The following is a 13,785-nucleotide window of genomic DNA, read 5'->3' as shown; positions in this document are numbered from 1 at the left end:
ATGCATGGCCTAGAGGGTCCTGGGGCTGGTGGTAGCCCATTGGTAGGTGGGGCTGGGTTCTGGTATTGAGAGCAGAGGGAGGACTCCAGAACAGTGCTTGTCAGCACCTGTGTTCTCCTGGTATAATGAGCTCCTAAAACTGGCTACCACCAGCACCTTTGTTCTCAGGGTATGTCCCAGTTGCCTCCTGCCAATCTAGGAGGCTCTAAAAATCAGCAAGTAAGTCTGACCCAGGCTCCTTCAAATGACTGCTTCCGTGCTGCTGGTTGGAGGGTGTGAGGTTTCACAGGTGCCTTTAAGGAGCAGAGTCTCTCCTACAACCCTCTAGCTCTCCAGAATGTAGCCCCACTGGCCTTAAAGCCAGATTTTCTGGGGATCATCTTCCTGTGCAGGACCCCCAAGCCAGGGAGCCCCGTGTGGGGCTGAGACCCCTCTCTCTTTAAGGGGAATCTCTGCAATTGTGATTATCCTCTTGTTTGTGGGTCACCTACCCAGGGATGTGGGTCTTGACTATACAGTACATCTACCTCTCCTTCCTGTCTCATTATGGTTCCTTCATGATATCTTTAGTTGTAGAAGATCTTTTCTGCTAGTCTTCATGCATTCTTATCAATAGTTGATCGATAAATAGCAGTGATTTGGGTGTGCCTAAGGGAGGAGGTGAGCTCAGGGTCTTCCTTCTCTTCCATCTTGGGTCCACCACAATATCATTTATTAAATTTGAAACATGTTTGCCAGCATGAACAATAGCAACATAATTGGTGGCTTAGGGAGCATTTCCTAAAATCCTCTCAATTGCAAGATTAGTTCAGATGCACTTCTTTAGTACTCCCAGCATACCTGCTTTCTGTATTACTGTTACCAGATTGCATTTAAATGAATTCTTAATTAAAAAGAACTTTTCCTTTTTATCACCAACATATAAGTACTACAAAAGTAGGTATTATGGGAGTTCCCCTTGTGGCTCAGCAGAAAAGAACCTGACTAGCATTCATGAGGACGTGGGTTTGTTTGATCCCTGGCGTCTCTCAGTGGCTTAAGGATCCAGCGTTGCCGCGAGCTGTGGTGTAGGTCACAGATGCAGCTTGAAACTGGTGTTGCTTTGGGTGTGGTATAGACCAGCAGCTACAGCTCTGATTCAACCCCTAGCCTGCGAACTTCCATATGCCACAGGTATGGCCCTAAAAAGCAAAAAAAAAAAAAAAAAACAAGTAAAGTCTACGGGATTTTCATGAATAAATTTTGGGAAATGAAATATAAAGTCATTGCTTTTATCATTTATTTGGCTAGCTAATAAGAAAATCCAAATTTGCAAATGTTTGCTTACCATATATTGGACTCAAAATTTCAATAAAGGATTTTCTTTGGAAATTACTTAAATAAAAAGCCCTCTGTGCATGTGGAATATAATTTTTATACTGATCTTATTGGGAATATGTGGACTACGTAAAGCATGCCTATAATGCATATATCTGAACCTATAATCCAGTTTTGCTTGATCATAGAACCTTCTAAGCCAGTGATTTGGGGGCTCACTTTGGTTTCTGTCTATATAAAACCATCTGCTCTCTGCCTTCCAAAATTCATAAAACTTCTGTCTGAGTGTTGTTTTTTCCTGTTTCAACTACATTTTGGATTTATTATTCTTTTTTCTGCATTTTCTTTGGTTGTTGTTGTTACTTCAGGAATATTGGAATGGAGCTAGAGGAAGATAAATTTATTTCAGCCTTCTCTTTGAACCAAAATCCTTAATTGTTCTAAAAAAAAGACTTCTAAGATTGAGTATTAACAATTGGATACTTTTAGTTAACAGAAGATGGAAATATTGCTTATCATTGGTTTCTCATGTTAAGAGACTTTTTAATTGTGGTAGGCTTTAATGGCCTTTTAAAAAAAATTACCAAACAAATCTTTCTTTCTTGTTTTTATAGAGATTTGCCTGCTGACCAAGGGACGGCGCACTGCTAGTGTTCGAGCTGATACATATTGTCGTCTTTATTCACTTTCTGTGGACAATTTCAATGAGGTCCTGGAGGAATATCCAATGATGAGAAGAGCCTTTGAGACAGTTGCCATTGACCGACTAGATCGGATAGGTACTCTGCTTAGTTTTCTTTGCGCACAATTCAGTTTTAATCTGGCAGACTGTTATATATATGCAATCATAAGCCCTAAATGCTAGTTTATAGATCGCTTATTAGTTAGCTTAGAAATAGCAATGAGCTCTCCCCTCTAGAAAGATCTGAGGCTTTATCTAACTTTCTCTTCTAAGTATTCTAGGTTTGTTTATTCATCTCTATTTTTACTAGCCACGCAATCCGATTTCCCCAGTGATACCAAAACAATTTGAATCTTAAGGTAAAAAAGAAGATAAGAATTCTAGATAGCATTAAAATAGAACTAAAAATACAATAATATGAGTCTACATTACAAACTAAATTTTATCATAAGGTTTTTTTTTTAATTCTTAAGGATCAACTCAACATATATTTTTATGTTAAGAATTGAAAACTTGTGCATTTTAATTGTCTCAATACGAACTTTTTGGAATGTTTGTAATACAGACTCAAGCAGAAAAAGCCTTCATAGAAGTGCCCACTTAGATGCTTTACTTCGCCAACATCAACTTATTTTAAAACCTTCTCTGCTCTCCAATAAAAATATACAAGTTAAACTTTATTAGTTATACTAGTTTAAGATTTGAATAATCGCCATAGTAAAGTTAGATCATATTGTTCTTGCTGTTAACTTCCCAAGATATGCTGGAACATTCTTATGTCAGAGGATGGTATGTATTCATTTTCCACACCCAGATCCTTCTCCCCTACCCTGCCCTCCACTGCCCCCTTTCCCTGCTGAACTCGACTGCCCTTCACATCTCAGTTTAGACAACACTTCCCTGTAGAAACCTTCTATGACCTTCTGCCCCCTTAATAGGCTGAGTACCCCAGACATGTTCCCCCAAATCCCTGGGAAGTTCCTCCATCGCAGCACTGCTTTAATTATTTAAATTGCTCTTTAAACGCTAAGCTTTATGAATGTAAAGATCATGTCTAATTCACTATTACATTCACAGTACCTAGTACACAATGAATATTGTTGAAGAGAGTTAGGGAGGGATGAAGGAATCAATGAACTCAAAAGATGGGGTTGGGAAATCACTGGAAAATAAACAAAGAGGTACTTCAACGGCTTCATTCTTATTAAAGGTAAGGACTTTTGATTGATGTATGATTATATCAGCTTCTCTTCTGTACTTTACAGCTTTCTTTTTTTCTATAGTGGTAGGATAGCAGACTGCATAAGGATCTTAAATAAGGTTAGGAGAGGTAAAGGTAGTATTGGACATTACCATTAGACATAAGACACATACTAGAAGTCATACTGATAACTTAGAGATGTAACAGGATGGAGTGTCCAGGAGACAGTGGTTAGAAAAGAAGTGAGTACACCTGAAAACATCTTTACTTAATTTGAAGATAACTTCCCTCTCCATGGTATGTGAGTGTTCATGGTAGATCCAGTGGCTCATTTCTGAGCATATGAGTTTTTCCCTAAGTCAGCTAGACATCTTGAGCAAAAGCATCAAAATCAGGATATTTCAAAAGAGGATTTCTGTTCATCTGATTGAGCATCACTATCATCTAACTTACTGCAGTAAATTTTTCATAAGAAAGTTTGCATGAAATGGTTTGGAGTCAATAATGTAGCCAATAAAATTGCTAGTGAGCACCACCAGCATTTGCATTTTTAATCCTCACAAGATTCTAGCATTAAAAATTCTAGTAAGGGGAGTTCCTGTCGTGGCACAGTGGTTAATGAATCCAACTAGGAACCATGAGGTTGAGGGTTCAACCCCTGGCCTTGCTCAGTGGGTTAAGGATCCGGCGTTGCCATGAGCTGTGGTGTAGGTCGCAGTCACCGCTTGGATCCCGCATTGCTGTGGCTCTGGCGTAGGCCGGTGGCTACGGCTCTGATTAGACTCCTAGCCTGGGAATCACCATATGCCGTGCGCGGCCCTAGGAAAGACAAAAAGACCAAAAAAAAAAAAAAAAAGTTCTCCTAAGGAAGTTCCCATTGTGGCTCTCGCTGGGTTAAGAATCTGACTAGTATCCATGAGGATGTGGGTTTGATCCCTGGCCTTGCTCAGTGGGTTAAATATCTGGCATTGCCTTGAGCTGCAGCTTGGATCTGGTGTTGCTATGACTGTGGTGTAGGCCAGCAGCTGCAGCTCCAATTCAACCCGTGGCCTGGGAACTTCCATATGCCTCAGGTGTGGCAATAAAAAACAAAACAAAACAAAAGTTATAGTATTTTTCTACAAGGTCCCAGATACTGAGATTATGAAATGTTGACTGCTCACATATCACAAAGAAATATCCTTCTCAGTTTTGTGGCCATTGTTTATGATTTTGTATACTACAGTTAGTTAAGAAAATATGCTAAGTAAGCACTATATTTTCTCCTAATATAAGTCTTTGTTCTTTGGAAAATCAGGAAAATTCTTTAAGGAGAGAGGTAACTATTCATTTTGGTAGTCATTTAAAATGATGGCCTTTCCCAGCAGCCAAGTAAATTATAGCATACATTTCCATTCAAAAACATTCCTTGCTTTATTTATTTATTTATTTTTGGCTGTGCCTATAAGTCCTGGGCCAGAGATTAAACTGGCACCACAGCAGTGACAATGCTAGATCCTCAGCCCACTGAACTACCAGGGAACTCCTCTTCCTTTTACTTTACATGTGATACTTTATTTAATTATATGGCAAAAAGATTTACTTTCCAGTTATCATATTTCCTTGGGTATTATTTTATTGATGATATCATTAAAAGTCATTGAATTTCCACTCTCTCATCCACCTGCAATTTATTCTTTGTGAGTGTGTGTCTGTGTGTCTGTGTGTGTCTGTGTGTCTGTGTGTTTAGTGCCACACCCATGGCATATGGAGATTCCTAGGCTGGGAGTCGAATCAGAGCTGTAGCCCCTGGTCTGCATCACAGCCACAGCAACAGGAGATCTCACAATCTACACCTCAGCTCACAGCAATGCTGGATCCTTAACCCACTGAGTAAGGCCAGGGATCAAACCTCCATCCTCATGGATACTAGTCAGATTTGTTTCAGCTGAGCTACTGCAAGAACTCCCAACCTACAGTTGATTCTAATTGTTGTTTTGCCAGAGAATGTCTTCTTGTTGCAAACCACCCCAAACACAATGGCAGAAAGGAGGGGTAATGCTTATTGAGGTTCTAGAGGGATCAGAGAGCTTGCCATATGTTATGCTCCTTGATCCTGACAACAGTCTTTCAGAAGAGGAAAGGTTATGAAATAGTTCTCAGTCTGGCTGCACATAAGAATCCCCTGGAGAGAGTTCCCCGGTGGCCTAGTGGTTAGGATTAGGCACTTTCACGGTTCAGTCCCTGGTTTGGGAACTGAGGATCCTACTTTGAGCTCAAAAAAAAAAGGAAAAAGGAAAGAAAGAAAGAACAGACACTCACAACATTGTAAATCAAGAATTCCCCGGGGGGAATTTGCTTTTAAAATACTGAAATATGGACCCATGTCTGATTATTCCCATTTAGTTCTTAGGGTTCAGATGGAAATCAGTAACTTTTAAGGCTCCAGAAATAAGAAAAATATGCAGGTAAGTTAGAGAATCACTGGTGGGGGGGGGGGGGGCACTGGTCAAAAGTAAAGGCCTTTGCTTCTCAAACCTGCATATAAGAATTACCTGGGGATCATAGTAAAAGGCAGCATCTGGTTCAGAGAGTGAGCAAAGCCCAGAAGACTTCATTTCCAGCCAACACTCTCATGATACAGATATGGCTGGTTCATAGTCTGTGGTAAATCTATGATCACATCTACTGATTTCCTTTCCCAGCTCTGTCACTTATTAACCATGCTTTCTTGGACATTACTCTTAACCTTCTTATGTTCCAATCTCCTTTGGGTGAAATGAGATAATGAGCACATCTACTTCAAAAAGTTGTGGATTAAATAAAATAACTCTACCTAAAGCTTTGGGTAGATTTCCTGTCACAGAAAGAGTTCCATTGTCCTTTCTTGAGAAATCTTGATTTCAGGCCTATCCTGATCCAAATGCCCTTTTCTCTCCTAAGGTAGCCCTCATGCAAATATCTCCATTTCTTCTGTAAGATAGCTTTTGCCATATTACAGACTTTTCAGCTTGATTTGTGTAGAAGGTAAGATTTATCAGAAAGATGCAGGAAACATAAGAGGCAGGAGCCACGTTGCTATTTGGTGTCTAAAGGTGAGTACTTGTATCTTTTCTAATTATGGTTTTCTCCAGATGTATGCCCAGGAGTGGGACTGAAGGATCATATGGCAGCTGTATTTTCAGTCTTATAAGGAACCTCCATTCTGTTATCCATAGTACCAATTTACATTCCCACCAACAGTGTAGGAGGGTTCCTTTTTCTCCACACCTCTCCAACATTTATTGTTCATAGACTTAAGTTTAATTTTTGCTTTTATTTTATTTTGTTTTATTTTATTTTATTTTGTTTTTATTTCCATTAGTGTAGAGGAGGATCCAAAAAGATATTACTGTGATGTATGTCAGAGTGTTCTGCCTATGTTTTCCTCTAGGAGTTTTAAAGCATCTGGTCTTCCATTTGGGTCTTTAATCCATTTTGAATTTATTTTTGTGTATGGTGTTAGAGAGTGTCCTAATTTCATTCTTTTACATGTAGCTGTCCAGTTTTCCTAGCATCATTTATTGAAGAGACTTATTGGATATTCTTGCCTCATAAATTAATTGACCGTAGGTGTATGAATTTATTTCTGGGCTTTCTATAATGTTCAGTTGATCTATATTTCTGTTTTTGTGCCAGTACCATACTTTTTTGATGGCTGAGTCTTTGTAGTGTAGTCTGATGTCAGAGAGCCTGATTCCTCCAGCTTCATTTTTCTTTCTTTAGATTACTTTGGCTATTTGGGATCTTTTGTGTTTCCATACACATTTTAAAATTATTTGTTCTAGTTCTGTGAAAAATGTCATTGGTAACTTGATAGAAATCACATTAAATCTGTAGACTCTTTTGGGTAATATAGTCATTTTCACAATATTGATTCTTCCAATCCAAGGACATGGTGTTTCTTTCCATCTGTTTGTATTATTTTCAATTTCTTTCATCATCTTAATAGTTTTTGGAACACAGGTCTTTTGCCTCCTTAGGTAGATTTATCCCTAGGTTTTTGGGTTTTTTTTTTTTTTTGATGTTATGGTAAATGGGATTGTTTCCTTAATTTCTCTTTCTAATCTTTTGTTGTTAGTGTATAGAAATGCAAGAGATTTCTGTGTGTTAACTTTGTATCCTGCAACTTTACCAAATTCATTCATGAGCTCTAGTAGGTTTTTCATAATGTCTTTAGGGTTTTTATGTATAGTATCATGTGATCTGAAAATAGTGATAGTTTTACTTCTTTTTCAATTTGGATTCCTTTTATTTCTTTTTCTTCTCTGATTGCTGTGGCTAATACTTTCAAAACTGTGTTGAATAAGTGATGAGAAGGGGCATTCTTATCTTGTTCCTGATCTTAGAGGAAATGCTTTTGACTTTTCACCATTGAGTATGATGTTACCTGTGGGGTTGTCATATGTGGGCTTTATTATGTTGTGAGCATCCCTCTATGTCCACTTTCTGGAGAGTTTTTGTCATAGATGAATGTTGTTTTTTATCAAAAGCTTTTTCTGCATTTATTGAGATGACCATATGCTTTTTATTCTTCAATTTGAAAAGATAACATGCACCCCAGTGTTCAAAGTAAAACTATTTACAATAGCCAAGACATGGAAGGAACCTAAGTGTCCATCAACAGATGAATCGATAAAGAAGATGTAGTGTATGTACACAATGGAATATCACTCGGCGGTAAAAATGAATGAAATATTGCCATTTGCAGCAACATGGATGGCCCTAAAAATGATCGTACTAAGTAAAGTAAGCCAGACAGAGAAAGACAAAATTATACAAGTGAACTTATTTAGAAAGCAGAAATAGACTCATAGACATAGGAAACAAATTTATGGTTACCAAAAGGGAAAGACGGGGATAAATTAGGAGTTTGGGATTAAAATACACACTACTATATATAAAATAGATAACCAACAAGGACCTACTATATAGCACAGGTATTGAACTATATTCAATACCTTGTGATAACCTATAATAAAAGAGAATGTAAAAAAGAATATATATATATATAACCGAATGTATATATAAAACTGAATCACTTTGCTCCACACCTGAAAATAGCACAAAATTGTAAATCAACTATATTTCAATGAAAAATAAAAAGATGAAGGTGACTACTTGGCTCTTAAGTCTCTTATGAAACGCTGCCATAGTTTTGTTTGCAGGAACCACTGTCATTTGGCGTTGCCATCAGTCTTTCTGTTGTCCTGTAGACTTTCTAAGTGCCTATCTTTCTTTCACTGACAGGAAAGAAAAATTCAATTCTTTTACAAAAGTTCCAGAAGGATCTGAACACTGGTGTTTTCAACAATCAGGAGAATGAGATCCTGAAGCAGATTGTGAAACACGACAGGGAGATGGTGCAGGCAATCGCTCCCATCAGTTATCCTCAAATGACAGCCCTGAATTCCACCTCTTCAACTACTACTCCAACTTCTCGCATGAGGACACAATCTCCGCCAGTGTACACAGCTACCAGTCTGTCTCATAGCAACCTGCATTCCCCCAGTCCCAGCACACAGACCCCTCAACCGTCAGCCATTCTCTCCCCCTGCTCCTACACCACTGCGGTCTGCAGCCCTCCTGTACAGAGCCCGCTAGCCACTCGAACTTTCCACTATGCCTCCCCCACCGCTTCCCAGCTGTCACTCATCCAGCAGCAGCAGCAGCAGCAGCAACAGGTACAGCAGTCCCAGCCACCGCAGACCCAGCAGCAGCTCCAGCAGCCACAGACACCTGGCAGCTCCACACCGAAAAATGAAGTGCACAAGAGCACTCAGGCGCTTCACAACACCAGCCTGACCCGAGAAGTCAGGCCCCTTTCAGCCTCGCAGCCCTCGCTGCCCCATGAGGTCTCCACCCTGATTTCCAGACCACATCCCACTGTGGGTGAGTCCCTGGCCTCCATCCCTCAACCTGTGACCACTGTCCATGGCTCGGGCCTGCAGGCAGGGGGCAGGGGCACTGTCCCCCAACGAGTCACCCTGTTCCGACAGATGTCGTCGGGAGCCATTCCCCCCAACCGAGGAGTCCCCCCGGCACCCCCTCCACCAGCAGCTGCTCATCAGAGAGAGCCTTCCTCAGTCTTAAGTACAGACCCAGAGGCAGAAAAGCCACGATTTGCTTCAAATTTATGATCCCTGCTGATTGTCAAAGCAGAAAGAAATACTCTAATAAACTGAGAGTATTCTCAGATCTTATTTTATTCTATCTCCTGATAGATCCCTATAGCCAACTATGAAGAGATATTTTAGACAGCTTTGGCCTACATGCAAAATGTAAAATATATATATATATATGCTATTAAATCTATATCTAAAGATCTCAAGAGAAGTTCAAAAGACTTGTTTAGCATTCAGTGTTCTATGTCTTCCTTTCTTTAAATCATTAAAGGATTTAAAATGTTGTTGTAAGATTATTTATTTTTAACCTACTTTTACTTAATTCCTTTGATATATGTATTTCTCTATTTTATGAAGAGTTCTTGGATTCAATGGAAACAAAACTCTGATTTTAAAAAGGCAACTCAAGTGAGCTACTGAAGAGCACCAATCAAAATTTCTCTCATTAGCTGTTTCTCTGCATCTAAATTGTTAATCATTGATTAGGGAGGATTAAATAGCAAATCCCATTTTATAGCTCTAAATTGTATTTTGGTGCTTTCAATTTTGAATTAGGTTAAAGAACACACTGTATGCTTGGCCATGGTAGGAAACTAGCATTGCCATTGTTGTGACTATCTGGAACCTCAAACATGTTCATCCATCTTTCAGAAAGCTGAGGGGATATTTCTCTTCATGTGTTATTGGACTTTTACCAAGACTCAATCAATGTTAGTTGTAAATAACTTTTTCAACCCAAATAAAAATAGCTATTCTGTGCTGTATGAAGGTAAAAGTCATCATTTAAGAATTTAGTTTTATTGCTTCACTTCAAAACTTAGAGTTTTAAATTTTACAAAACCTAATTGTGACAAATATTCAACTGTAATGCAATGGCTTGAAACCTACAATATTATTTTAACCTGCAATGTTTTATGCAAAATTGTATGCTCGATTCTACAAGTTGCTTGTATTGCACCAAAAATCATTACTTTTCTTCCTTCTTGCCATAATCAAGCATCTGAAAATAGTCCCTGCATGCTTTTGGGAAAAACAAATAGGTTCAAAGCAATCATTGTAGGGAAAGGCTTACAGTATTTCTCATTTCTAGAAAAGTATAACCACTCATTAATTGCCTATCTTAAAATTCCTATAAGGCTGACTTGGAGCTCTGACTTAAGTCTAGAAGTGAGGTTTTCACTTTCATTTATTATTATTATTATTATTATTATTTGAATAATGATTTGTAAACCACAACTTGATTTGGAGTTGCCAGTGTGTTCTGTGTCTTCACTGTAGTTGGTAGTTTACTGTGGTGTTAATTAAAAAAAAATAAATACACCATAGCATCATGTCTGCTTGGGAACGCAAACTTTGCTCTATGTGTATTGTAACTAAATGGTTAGTAAATCTTAAGGCATGTGGTGACTAACAAAGCCCTTAGATAGAAAGTTTATTTTAAAGTGCTGAAAAAAGTACAGACCTGGTGATAGCAAGCAGGGGTCAGGCTGAATGTCTATGAGCATTGTTTGTTTATTTGTCTGTTTCCTTGACCTTTCCCATGATCAGTGAGCATCTGCTTCTTCTCAAAGAAGTCCCTTAGAAATCATTTGTGCCTAACACATCCCACAAATGTGGTGGATGACTGGAACACAACTGGAAGATACCTAATAACCAACTTCTGTAAATAACCCAAGTTAAGAGAATGACCTAAAGTGGAGGTCTTTTGTATCTCTAACACTGGAGATGCATTTAAGAAGAACTTAATAAAGATCATACATTAAATGGGTCAGGGCCTCCAGAGAGACTTGAGGACAGAAAACAAAAACAAAAGCAAAAACTCTAAAATGGATCCATGCTGCCTGTTATGCCTTTCTTGAGTATAATACCTATAGTACCAAAATGAGTTGTGATGTTTAATTTCTAACAGATCCCAGCTTGTTTGGACGGAATCAACAGTGCTAATCAATGTGGTATTATAATTAACATGCTGGTGACGTATGATGGTGCATCAGGAATGGTGTAAGAAAGGGATTGTTCAGTCTACCTAGAACCTATGGGGAAGCTGCAAGACCATTTACATATCAGTACAAAATTCCTTTATTTTATTAAAATACTGAGAATTAACTTCAATTTATTAAGATCATGTATTGGTCCTTTAAATTATTAAAAGTTTACATTTGATAGGACTAATGGGTTTGGTAGTGAAATATTTTTATATATATATATAAATTTTTGTTTTTTTATTTTGAGCACTATTGGGAAACATAGGCAAAATTGAATTGCATGGTCTTTCAGTGCAACCATAAAATTTTTATTCACTTTGTAATAGAATGGACAAAAGAAACCCTAAAATTTATATGTTAAACTAATAAAGTGGTACAGGGTAAATTATATACATATTATGTATGAGTATATATACTTAGGTTAAGAAAAAAATGACTCACATTCCTGTAATATAAAAGTTCATTGCTAGTTGAAAAGTGACCTCTTTTTCTCTGTACATAGTTAAGCCCACAAGTATGGAGTTTTAAACTGTACAGAAAGAAATGTATTATTGAAAAGACTGGTCTTTCTGCTGCTGGGAAAATAGTAGACTAGCTGATTCTTATAACAACTGTATGATCAGGGACGAATTAGAGTATTTCTTTTGTCTTTGCTCAAAGCCATACATATATAAATATATATAAAGATTATTAATAAATTCAACAAAATAAACTAAAACCATGAATATTTTATTTTATCAATATACTTTAATCAAACTTTTTTTATTAAAGAATACATATTTGCCTCTTTCTATCTTTACATCATAAGATTTCCAAGAGGGCTTGTACTTGGTAATCATTATAAAATCAATTATAGGTATTCTTTTTTTTTTTTTTTGTCTTTTTGCTATTTCTTTGGGCCACTCCCACGGCATATGGAAGTTCCCAGGCTAGGGGTCTAATCGGAGCTGTAGTCGCCGGCCTACGCCAGAGCCACAGCAACGCGGGATCCGAGCCACGTCTGCAACCTACACCACAGCTCACGGCAATGCCGGATCGTTAACCCACTGAGCAAGGGCAGGGACCGAACCCGCAACCTCATGGTTCCTAGTCGGATTCGTTAACCACTGTGCCACGATGGGAACTCCCAATTATAGGTATTCTATAACTGTAGAAAGAAAAGGACCTAAATAGAACATGGATTTTCCAGCTATTTCTGTGTTTTACCTCTTCTATAATGTACAAGTTGGAATTTTTTTATTCTTCACACTGTACTTCCTTGGTGTACGGTTGTCGTCCAGTTTCAAAAAACAGACATGTCTGTGCTATGATTGGATATGAAAGTTGAGAAATAATTGCCCTATAATTTACATATACAAACCTATTTCAAGTTATCCTTCAGTCTTTCAAAGGCTTTGGTTAGTGACAGAACCTCCCGATGCAAGTGGATTTTGAATCAGACTTAAAAGCCTGAGATGGAGTTTATTACAGTGAGTGAAAGAATCTCAGAAAATCTAAGGATAAATGGCAGATTATATTCATCAGGTAAATAGCCTGTCTCCGGGTCTCAGTGACCACTCCCCATAGGTGAATAATTCCCTGATTGATGCTGTTCCACTTTACAAATTTTTCCATTTACAAACTTAAGTGAGCATAACATCTGCAGGACACTGCGAAGTACACAGCCATTTAGGATTACTAAAATAATCCTAATGGACTTGAGTGATCTAAACACTATGATAAGTTTTGAATTTTAGATGTATTATATTGAATCCTAAATTATTTGTACTTTAAAGTACAAGCATTCTTTACTATCTTTCAGGCTTATTTTTAAAGACATAAGTGTTTATATTTGCTAATTTTACTATGCTGCTTTTCTGCAATGGATCTCACTTTCATCTGTAACATTAAGCTCTTTAAACAAGGTTTCTCTCCCTCCTACCTCTATCCTTCTAGAATATGTGCCATAAAACCCAGGTGTGGTTATTTTGTTCATACACTGAGCAAAGTTTTATTACATGCTCTTTTTGAAAAAATTACGCGTACTGTTCAATATGAAAGAAACAAAGTCCTTTATAGGACAACTGGATGTTGAGCATCATTAGCCACTTGAGTCCTGAAAGGAATAGTCAGAAATTTTAAAAAGTTTGACTGGCTGCATTGACTTGTTAGCTCAGTTCTATAATTTTATTCACTCTATCCTTTTTTTCCAGGAAAATAGGATGGAACGAAGAAGATTTGCTGTTTTATTCAGGGTTAAGTGTATCTGCTACTGGCACACGAAAGCAGTGACTTTCTTAAATAATTTTGATGCTTTCCTTTTTAAAAAGTGGCATCTATATTTTATAACTTGGCCAGCAGTGAAGTCAGTCATGATGAGCATCTCCACTTCCAAAAGAGAACAAAGAAATAGAAAGTACCTTGCCCGAGTTCATCAAGAATTTAGAAGCAAGTTGGCCGTATTCCTCCTCTTCCCAT

At 37.9% G+C, this 13,785-nt stretch overlaps 1 protein-coding gene across 2 annotated transcripts in view; it reads left to right on the top strand.

Annotated features, from left to right (window-relative positions):
• HCN1 (hyperpolarization activated cyclic nucleotide gated potassium channel 1) overlaps window positions 1-12,036 on the top strand; it is a 369,562-nt gene extending 357,526 nt beyond the window's left edge. For both annotated transcript variants that reach the window (XM_021077110.1, XM_021077111.1), the window contains exons 7-8: window positions 1,932-2,096; window positions 8,469-12,036. In XM_021077110.1, coding sequence (XP_020932769.1) covers window positions 1,932-2,096; window positions 8,469-9,358 — 1,055 coding nt within the window. In that variant the 3' untranslated portion in view covers window positions 9,359-12,036. The remainder of the gene's footprint in view (window positions 1-1,931; window positions 2,097-8,468) is intronic.

The sequence above is a fragment of the Sus scrofa genome, chromosome 16 (assembly GCF_000003025.6).
Source record: "Sus scrofa isolate TJ Tabasco breed Duroc chromosome 16, Sscrofa11.1, whole genome shotgun sequence".
NCBI classification, from domain to species: domain Eukaryota; kingdom Metazoa; phylum Chordata; class Mammalia; order Artiodactyla; family Suidae; genus Sus; species Sus scrofa.
This window is presented reverse-complemented; position numbering and strand designations above follow the sequence as displayed.